This window comes from Penicillium mononematosum (genome assembly GCF_028829835.1).
Source record: "Penicillium mononematosum strain IBT 11891 chromosome Unknown utg000005l:1.0-9366267.0:1.0-9372171.0, whole genome shotgun sequence".
Taxonomy (NCBI): Eukaryota; Fungi; Ascomycota; class Eurotiomycetes; order Eurotiales; family Aspergillaceae; genus Penicillium; species Penicillium mononematosum.
This window is the reverse complement of record NW_026643275.1, coordinates 1,825,451-1,835,602: the sequence shown is the minus strand read 5'-3', so window position 1 is coordinate 1,835,602 and position 10,152 is coordinate 1,825,451. Positions and strand designations below refer to the sequence as shown.

At 49.0% G+C, this 10,152-nt stretch overlaps 4 protein-coding genes across 4 annotated transcripts; 1 reads left to right on the top strand and 3 right to left on the bottom strand.

Moving 5' to 3' along the window:
• Positions 1-36: 36 nt before the first annotated feature.
• N7519_008786 (C2 domain protein) lies at positions 37-1,931 on the bottom strand (the record flags this gene model as incomplete). The annotated part of the gene is made up of 3 exons (XM_057295560.1): positions 37-1,105; positions 1,161-1,326; positions 1,358-1,931. 3 exons carry the CDS (start codon positions 1,929-1,931, stop codon positions 37-39), a joined length of 1,809 nt encoding a protein of 602 aa, XP_057143442.1.
• Positions 1,932-2,439: 508 nt separating this feature from the next.
• N7519_008785 (DNA repair protein RAD16) lies at positions 2,440-5,325 on the bottom strand (the record flags this gene model as incomplete). Its single annotated transcript, XM_057295559.1, has 3 exons — positions 2,440-4,395; positions 4,448-5,222; positions 5,258-5,325. 3 exons carry the CDS (start codon positions 5,323-5,325, stop codon positions 2,440-2,442), a joined length of 2,799 nt encoding a protein of 932 aa, XP_057143441.1.
• Positions 5,326-6,042: 717 nt separating this feature from the next.
• rad7 (uncharacterized protein) lies at positions 6,043-8,017 on the top strand (the record flags this gene model as incomplete). Its single annotated transcript, XM_057295558.1, has 4 exons — positions 6,043-6,120; positions 6,169-6,711; positions 6,772-6,937; positions 6,990-8,017. 4 exons carry the CDS (start codon positions 6,043-6,045, stop codon positions 8,015-8,017), a joined length of 1,815 nt encoding a protein of 604 aa, XP_057143440.1.
• A 452-nt stretch (positions 8,018-8,469) lies between these two features.
• On the bottom strand, positions 8,470-9,591 carry N7519_008783 (pirin family protein; the record flags this gene model as incomplete). The annotated part of the gene is made up of 1 exon (XM_057295557.1): positions 8,470-9,591. The coding sequence occupies one exon, from the start codon at positions 9,589-9,591 to the stop codon at positions 8,470-8,472; it is 1,122 nt and encodes a 373-aa protein (XP_057143439.1).
• Positions 9,592-10,152: the final 561 nt, after the last annotated feature.

The window sequence follows — 10,152 nt, the reverse complement described above, 5'->3', positions numbered from 1 at the left end:
CGTGGTCCTCGAAACCCGAGAATACAAGAGAAACAGTCAAGTCACGAGCCGACTCGTCCCATGCTTGGGGTCAGTGGTGATCGCACTAGCCGAAACGGGGCGCTCACGGCTAGAGAAGTAGCGATGCTTCTGCTTGTGGCCATCGGGCTTTTCATCCGCTTCTACCCACCGCATTACTTGTCCTCGTAAATCGCGCATCTCGTGGACTCGTCGAGAAAGATCTCCTCGTTGCTTGGGTTGGCCACTGCGCTCGTTGAGCTCATCCTCATCCGAGCTAGAGATTGACAGTGAAGACGCGCTGCTTTGCTGTAGGAACGTAATGACATTGCCTGCGTTCTTCTTGAATTCGCGCTGCTCGTCCTTCAGACTTCCCATTCTTTCCGCATCCGCCTGGCAGTCCAGAGTGGTGACATGAAGACCGGGGAAGTTGGAGGACATAAATTCCTGCAGGAGTGGTAGCTTCTCCGCATTGGGCCGGTAGGTTCCACTGTCATTATCAATAAAGAGTTCATAGTCCGCTGGATTGGTCGAGATAGGGATCCCTTCTTCGGTTCGGTCCAGATCCTCGCCCTCATTATGGCCCTCATCTTCCTCCACGGGAAATTCGTCTGTCGGCACTGTGCTCGAGTCTGCATTCTCTGCATTCTCTGCGCGCTCCGCGCGCCCTTCTGGGGAGTTACGGCGATGGCGATGCTTGCGCCGCCGAAGGAAGAATTCACCTGAGTACGCAATGTAGATGGATACATCACTGTGCATGGTGTGCTTGCTCAGCATATCGATGCCAAATTCTTTGCCAGTCTCGGTGAATCGGAATTGTCCGTCCAAGGTGAGCACGTAGGTAAAGATCCGCCCGCCTTGGCCATAGTGCGCAAACTCCAAAAACTTCTGAGCGAGTTCATGGCAAGGCGTCTGGAAGGACCCATGCAAGGTAGTGCGATCGAAATTGTAAATGCGCTGGTGTTGATGATGGAGCGCTTTATGCAAGATACGCCCACGTAGACTCTGCGCCTGGAACATTCCCGCTACGAATGGCTTGAACTCTACATAGCGATGGTATAGCTCCGCAGGAATGGGGCCTGTGAGCTGCATCTGAATAGCTTGGAAACTATTGGGGGGGTTAGTATATAAATGGGCCATGGGGAACGGGAAGAAGGACACACTTGTAACGGCTAATGGACTTGCCACTGCCATCTTTGCTTTGAACCTGGTCTTTGATGCCAGCCAGCCGTCCGATCAGAGGAGAAAAATGCTTAAACCAATGGTTGGGACCAATGGTGTACATCTGACCCCCCCTCCGTGCCAGGAGTCTTGCCGAGGCATTCAATACTGACCACCAACCAAGATTCCTTGCGATGACCAGTCGCAAACGCAGAGACATTAGTAAAGACGTAGACGCGCTTGCTCCCAAAGCGCTTTTTGACCTTGAAGGGTTTTTCCTTGAAACCTGCCCAGTCCTCCGAAAGTGTAGGAACGTCGATGAAAGCGATTCCCAGCTTATCATCGTGGTCCGCGGGGTCCTCGTCCATGAGATGACATTTCAACTGAAATCCCGAAGCGGGGACATTTGCGACGATCCATTCGCATTCCCACTTGGGGTTCATGTCCTTACGTACGGTCGGGGTGCGGAAGCGCATGTCGGGGTCTTGCTTGTGGCGCGTCGGTAGGGCGACTACCATATGCGCGGAGATATAGGGATCGGAGGAGAAACTGCCAAAGTCCGCGACAGGCAGGTCTTCTGCGCGATGGAAAGTAATCTTGAGAGTGTAGCCTGGTGGGGCATGGGGAATGGGAGTGGCATCGAAGCCTCCGGCAGGCTTTGACTCTTCATTCATAGTGACCCGGTGATGTATCTTGTCAGCCTTCTCCACGAGTTTTGGGCCATATTTGTCGATGGGATGGACAGGCAATGACCGGGGTTGGGAGTCGTCCATGGCCGTAGAACAAATCTCCCGGGGATAAATATAAGTAAAACTAAGTAAGAATAGCCATATTAAAAGGAGGAAAATTTGAGAATCCACCCGACAGCTTTTCAGCCTTACAAATGGAAGAACCGTAAGATCTCCCTATAGGGAAAGATGAGCGCAGGCAACAGAGATTATATCGCCAAGACTTTCCTAGAGAGGTACCATGACCTCATTGGGACTCCATCTTGTACCTTTTTCAGGGGGACTTGTAGAAATTTTTATTTGTATATATTATGTTGTACCTTGTAGTGGGATGTTTTCATTTTCATCTATTCAAGTAACTTTGAATTAAAGGCTAAAAATGCCCCAAAGCAAAAACATAGCGAAAAAAAAAAATACTACATAGTACACATAGAGAAAGAATGGTAGTAAGGTCATGGGAATCATATGAGGGGGGAAAAAAAGAAAAAAGCCTCGCGTAAGGACCTCGGGACAAATGTGGCGTATTGAAGATCAATGGAGATCATTGGTTCTTTTAGGTTCCTCGGAAGAGGAACTGCATGTCCTCTGGGGTCAGCTTTTCCAACGCTGCCGCCTGATCTTTATTTAGGGTACCCCGGATGAGGTTGGCTTTCTTCTCCTGAAGTTGAATGATTCGTGATTCGACCGAGTCCTCGATACAGAGTCGGGTGACCACACAAGGCCGCTGCTGCCCGATTCGGTGACTGCGGTCGGCACTTTGCCATTCCGCCGCGGGATTCCACCATGGGTCAATGATGAAAACTCGGGATGCTTCCGTCAGGTTGAGTGCCACGCCACCGGCCTTGAGAGAGACTAAGAAAACCTCAACGTCGGCCTTAGTCATGAAATGTTCAATGGACTTTTGCCGCTGTGCTGGGGTCATCGATCCATCCAACATAACGGTATTGAACCCGGCATGGCGGAGCCGCCACTCGACCAGTTGTAGCATGGATGTGAACTGGGAGAAGATGATGGATTTAGGGGTATGGCTTTTGCTTCGCTCCTTGAAGAGTTCGTAGAGGAGCATCTCAATTTTCGTGGACGAGGTCCAACTCTCCATGGAGATGCGGTTGATAATGGAATTCTTCTTGACAGACTCTTCGTATTCCGCAAGAGTTGGTTGTTCCAGATCAATGGAAAGAGCGATATGGCACCGTGGGCAGTCAACATGCTTGCTATCATCCTGGAAAGACTGAATATAGTCCTTGGCGCATTGACGACAGAATTCATGACGGCACTGAGACCGAATGGCATCTTCGGCGGGCTCATCACAGACGCAACACACAGCAACGTTAAACCCTGCTTGTGCTTTTTTCTTCAAAATGAGATCGGGATGGTTTGCAACTTGGCGCATCTGCATAATCAATCCGAAGATGTTGGCATAGTTGTTCAACATGACACCCTCGCTGACATAGGTATCGAATTTTCTTGTCGAGTTCGTCATGATGCTGCGTGAGAAATCTTGCTCGATCTCACCGAAAAATTCATTGTGCAACGTGATACGTTTAGCTGGTAGCTCCATCGACTTTGTATGCTGTTGCTTCATCCGGCGGAGCATGATATGATCGGTTATGAGACGGAGCTTGTCGAGGCCGTCTTTGCGTTGTTTTTGCGTTTTCCCCTCGATAATGGGGTTAAGAATCTCCTTGTTGAAGATTGAAATGTGCATAAACCCAGTGTGAGAGCACTCGGTACAACGTCCCTCTTTAGTCGAGGTCCACTGGAGTTGTTCGCAATCGCACTGCTTACAAAAGTAGCATGCGAATGGCTTGACTTGTAGAAAGCGTAGAAGGGAGAAGAACTCTCCGATCCGGTTCTGTACGGGTGTGCCCGATAGGCACCACTTGTAATTAGCCTCCAAGGCAAAACATGCCCTGGCAACACCCGTGGTACGTGATTTGATACTATGTGCCTCGTCAAGAACCAGGCGGTGATAGTGGACTGCGTGAATGACGCTGTCTGCTTTGACCATCGTTTCGCCGCGAGAGAAGCCTTTCTCCTGCTTGCGGTAAATGGATTCGAGACTTGCATAGGAAATCATGATGACATCGTATTTGCGAATTTCAGCTGGTGTCAACTTTTTGACCTTCGCATCGGAATTGTGATAGACCAAGACTTTCAGCTTGCCATCCGTGTATTCCTTGATTTTGGATACCCACTGCATCAAAGCGACCGGTGGCACGATGACAAGAGTCGGGTCAGGCTGGGGGAAATCGGACATGATGAGTGAAACTGCTTGAATGGTCTTTCCCATGCCCATCTCATCGCCCAGCAGACCACCCTTGTATTGGGTCTTTTCCTGAGCTATCATCCAATTCAAGCCCTCCAGTTGGAATGGCTTGAGTTTGCGAGTTATGGACACAGGTTGCTTGGCTTCCTTTGGCTGGATAATCGGCTGCGCTTTGAGCACATCCCACATTGTACCTATTGTGGGATGTTTATTCACAAGGTTCTTTCGGTCTCTTTCCGCCTAGGTGATGGTCAGTCATACAAAAACACATGTGGGGAAGAACCCGACTTACACGACGAGCTTTCCGATGCTCTTCCCACGTTGGGGGCAGATCTGCTTCAGAGTCATAAATATCGTCATTGAGGCCTTCCCCAAGAGGACTGGGAGATCTGCCTTCTAGTGGATCCTCCGAGGTATCCGAATGAAGCAACTCTGGTGGCTCAGAGCTCAACGGAGACACCGGTCTAGAATCCGAGTCCGAGGCGTGTTCATCAATGAATTTGTCCATGGGCAAACGTTGTTCTGTTGTCGAGAGTGGATACTCGTATTCGTCCATTTGAAGGGCATGGGCAAGAGCAGAATCAGAAGCCTCAAGATCAGCACCCGTAGGCCGTTTTGCCGTCCTTTTTTTGAAGGCACGGGCTAGTGGAACATCAGAGGCATCATCATCATCCTCAGCCAAAACAGCCGCGGATCGTTTTCTTCCTCTTCGGTGAGATCCTAGGGACAATGCGCTCGATTGCAATTCCTTAACGCGATCGGCGGCACTGATACGTGCCGAAGTCTTGGTCGCAATCTTGGTGTCAGGTTCAGTAGCTGCAGCACCAACGCTAGTAGCTGGGGTACTGTATCCTGTGGACATCCCAAGCGAACTCCGAGAATTGGAGTCACTGGCTGATTCATTTTTCGCAGGCACGACCACTGAAATTCCGCCTGAAGCAGAATTGTCTGGTGCCACCGAGTCCGATAGACCGACATAGTCGTCCTCGTCTGCCTCGGAATCTTGGATAACGCGAGTGCGAGATCGAGAAAGGGATGATCCACCGGCTCGCAGAGGTCCCGATCGACTTGATCGACGGAGGGGGATGAATTCCTCAATGACGTCTCGCTGAATTGTGAATCGTCGTCTGAATCAGGGATTGTGGTTCTGGGTCTCAGATTATGCCTCATATTGAAACCGAGCGGATGTAGAGAGGTGACAGAATGCCAGGGTGGGCACGGGTATGATAGGCTATAAAGATGGATTTTATTAGCCAGGTTTGAAAAATATATATGTCACATTAGGGGGGATGTACCTAGAAAAGCGCAACTTCACTTGTTTGTATTATGATATGCGGCTTGCTAGAAGACAGATGGGATGAGAAAAAAAAAGTAGAGATGAAAATCAAAAGAGAAATCAGAGAAAACCAAGGGAAGGGAAGAGATGAGATGAGATGAGGATGAAGTCGGAGGCAGCTGGTGCCTGAACCAGAAATTTTCCTCGGAATCTCCCGATTTCCCTTCTCAGTTTCTCTTCTTTTCTTTTCTTAGTGGCGAATATTCATCTTCATCTTCATCTTCATTATCAATCAAAAGATCTCTCTTCATCTCTTCCGTGTATTCCTCTATATCCATATTTCCCCCCCTTATCCTCCCCCATATCCCCCGTGTCTTATCTCAGATAAGACCGCGTTAAGTGAAACGCGAAATTGCCACGGGTCCAGTGACTCGGGGCCCAGACCATCTTTGAGGCTCAACTTGACAATTCTTCAAATATGTGAGTCCTATATCCTATCCTATATTATCCTATATTTATATTATAATTAAACTAACAGAAAAAAAGGACTGGAAGAAGACAGGCAAGACAACCAAGACAGTCAACTCGGCCTCAGGGCATTCGGGGCCCGTATGTTTTGCTTCCCTTCGCTTTATCACTCAGAGACTAACTACAACCCTAGGCGCTCTGCCTTGACCGACTATCTTGCTGTATGTTGATATTTCTCTACGTAGTGTGACTTGGCTGACTAGTCATAGTCAAATAATATCTCAGCCCAACAAATCCGCGATGATTGGGACCGCCGACAAGCTGGGGCACAACGCCAGCCTGACCAAGCTGAACAAGAATCATCCAATGCTGCTGAAGAATCTAGGTCTCCATCGGTCTTAGAGTCACCAGAGGACCCGGTCAAAAAGCGCAAGCGCCAGCAAGCCATTGCAAGGATAAAAAATAGTAAGGAATTTGCTAAGCGCAAGGCTCGCTTTAATGGCGATTATGATGATGATGAGGACGACGACGACCTTGCGCTACAAATCCACGAAGAAAAGAACCGACCGAAACCGGGTCAGCTGGCCAACTGTGAGATCTGCGACAAGCGTTTCACAGTGACTCCCTACAGCAAGGCCGGTCCAAATGGAGGCTTGCTTTGCATTGATTGCTCCAAGAAGCAAAAGACCGATGAGAAGAAGCCACCGGCCAAGAAACGTGCCCCTGGGATTGGACGCCGTCAGAATCAAGCTAATCTACTTGATGGGTTGACTCCTCATGGCACTCAGAGTCTGCTGGAAACCTGCATCAAGGTATGTCCATGGCATTTAAACTCTCAGGACCTTGACCATGGAGTGCTAATCATTTTCTAGAAAGTGGCAGATTATATCCATGATATTGAGGACTTCGGAGATTTGCCTCCGTCATTGCTGTTACGTCTCGGTCAGATCTTGTCCAGAAGGCGGGCCGTGACCTCACGGACTTTGGATCTGTTCTTACGACCTCAATATACATCCATCGACCTGTTCGATTGTGCTAGTAAGTCAGGGTTATGTCCCCGTCGTCGAAAGAAAATCTAACCAGTAGTTAGAACTCGGCACGGATGATTACCACAAGATCCTGGCTTCCATGCCTCGTCTAACAAGGGTCAACCTTCGATTTACCACTCCATTGAAGGACCAGATTTTCCACTATATGATGGAGCGTGATATGGAGATCAAAGATCTTCATCTGGATGGACCAAACCTTGTGACCGATGCCTGTTGGCGCCAACTTTTCATGAAACTTGGTCATCGTTTCCTGAGTCTCAAACTGTGGAACCTGGATTCTGCCTTCGATAACGAGACTGCTCGAGTGATGTGCCTTCATTGCCCCAATCTTCAGCGACTGAAACTGAAGTTTTTACACAAACTCGACAATGACATGCTTGAAGGAATTTCGACGCTCAAGTCCCTTCAGCATTTGTCGCTGCGTTTTCTGGACGAGACGGAGACTCAGACTGAGCCTCTCCTTAAAATCATCAGTAGCATTGGTCCCCAGCTGGAGACCCTCTCTCTGGAGGAATTCTACCTTGCCGATGATCGACTCCTACAGCATATCCATGAACATTGCCGTCATCTGACCAAGCTTCGTCTTACCCTCAACTCGACCTTCACCGATAAAGGGTTGGCTGCGTTCTTCACGGACTGGTCTAATCCGGCCCTTACCTATGTGGACTTGAACTCCCTCCGGGACGTGGACATGACGAATCCCGCCGGTCCGGAGGAGCCTATTGGGCTTGCATCCGACGGCTTCGTTGCGCTTATGGAACATTCGGGCTCGAAGATCCAACACCTGAACATCGCATCCTGTCGTCACATTTCATATAAAGCGTTCGAACAGGTTTTCGCAGAAGGCAAAATGTATCCCAACCTCAAATATCTTGATATTTCCTTTAGCACCGTCATGGACGACTACCTTGCGCGGTGCATCTTCCGGTGCTGTCCGGCTCTTCAGAGACTGGTTGTCTTTGCTTGCTTCAAGATTCGCGACGTCCACATCCCCAGGGGACTTGCTCTGGTCGGTACCGTGGGAGCGACCATCAAAATTGACGGAATCACCCAGACCGAGACGATTTGAGTGGCGCTACGGTGGACAGAACATTTCTCTCACATAGTTTAGCGATATGGATGTGCCTAGATTTTGAAAAGGAAAAAGGAAAAGAAAAAGCAGGTAAAACCTGGTTTCGTTTACAGCGGCCTCTGTCCTTGACGACGTAGGACCTCAATAACCTGACAACTTAGCACAAAATAATACTAAGGACATCATATTTCAAGTAGCACTACAATAGATTTGTAGATCTCTTTTCCTTCTCGACGTTGTAGCCAGAAGAATACGCTCGGCGGAAAGCAAAGTTTCCACATAACGAATGGATAATACGTGATATGAGATATACAAATTGCTCGGAACTCGCCGAATTATTCATATAAAGGACTTCATTCATTCAATATCATGTATATTTACGCCAAACACCATAATACATGTAACAATAACCCATATAACTCAAGAAAATGCAAACTAATCCATGGTATTTAGCCCATTCGCTTGCCAATCTCGCTCTGCCAGTTTCGAGTCCTTTCAAATCCATTAGAGGCAGTCTGGTAGTCGAGCATCGCTTGGTAAACTTCTTCCTGTGTGTTCAGCACGAAGGGCCCATACTGAACAACCTTCTGGTCCAGCGGCTGGCCAGCCACAAGGAAGATGCGGGCCTCCTTGTCGGCGCTATCCGGGACAGAGAGTTCAACAAAGTCACCCGTCTGCTCGAATTCAACGTTTGTGAATTCCTTCACAATGCGAGTGGAGTCATTCGAGCCAAACACAGTCTCACCAGCCAAAGTGTAGGCAAACGAGTTCCATCCCTGTGGCAGGGGCTGTGAGATACGACCACCAGGCTTGATGGTGATATCCAAGATCCAGACAGGGGTGTAGGCCAAGTCGCGCACGGAGTCAACACCGTGCGATTGGCCCGAGATGACCTTAATCTGGACGCGGCCCTCATCGACCGTGGCAAGGGGAATCTCCTCGGCGCGCAGATCACGGTAACGAGGCTCACAGAACTTCAGCTTCTGGGGCAGATCGACCCACAACTGCATACCGACATTGGGGCTACCGTCCGGGTTCTCGTGGGGCATCTCAGCGTGCATGATGCCGCGACCTGCGGTCATGAATTGCAGATCGCCGGCTCCGATGGTGCCCTTGTTACCGGCGAAGTCTTCGTGGTCAACACCGCCGGACAGCAAATAGGTGATGGTCTCCTGACCGCGGTGGGGGTGGTCCGGGAAACCGGCACCCTTACCGATGGTGAAGTGGTCGAGCATAAGGAAGGGGCTGAAGTTGCGGAGCTTTGCGGTTCCAATGGAGCGGCGCACACGAGCACCTGCGCCTTCTGCTTGCTCAAGGGCAAGGAATGCCTGTCGGATTGCACGAGGAACGGACATGCCTGTGATGGGGAAGACTATGGGAGTCGGAGTTTCCAAGTTAAGGTGATGGTTTGTCTGATTGGCAATGCTTTTTGTCTGAAGGTACTGTGACAGACTAGGAGCTTGTTGCTGGGTGAAAGTCAGGAAAGAGTCTTTGAGAGAGTCTTTGATAGAAGGGTTATAGGCAAGGAAGATTGCTGTGATGCAAATTAAAAGTGGCAGAAGTAGTTTCATGGACGGAATGATGGCTATTTATATGTGAAGGAAGCGATTGAAAAGAGTAGAAGGTTCTTGGAAAAGAAATATTGTCAGCGTTAGTCAATCTCTCATAAATACTCCGTACTCTTTGTAGTGTCCTGCCCAGGTGCCCAGGTGGTCATTCAATGCTTTGCAAGACATCAGTCAGCCCCAGTTCGACCAATGAAGTGGCTCGGCTTTATTACCAACATCCCCGTCAGCAGCCACTAATCAAAGGAGCTAACCATATATGATTAGTGTTGATACCTGATAAATGAGGTACTAATGCTGAGTTAAGCATTTCAAATCAGGTGACCGGGAAATTTGGGATCTATAAGCTACAAGTAATTCTGCGAGTATAAGATGGATATACTCATGTTACATAATTAATTACAATTCTCTAACTACCTAGGTACTGCATATCCATATAAAAAAGGACCATTATATGTATCTGCTTCCATGTGTTCCCATCGGGACATCCGGACAAGGTACTCCGTGCTCCGTAGTACACAGTGAGTGCATTAGGCGTTATCAGATAAGGCCACGGAGCAGCTGCCG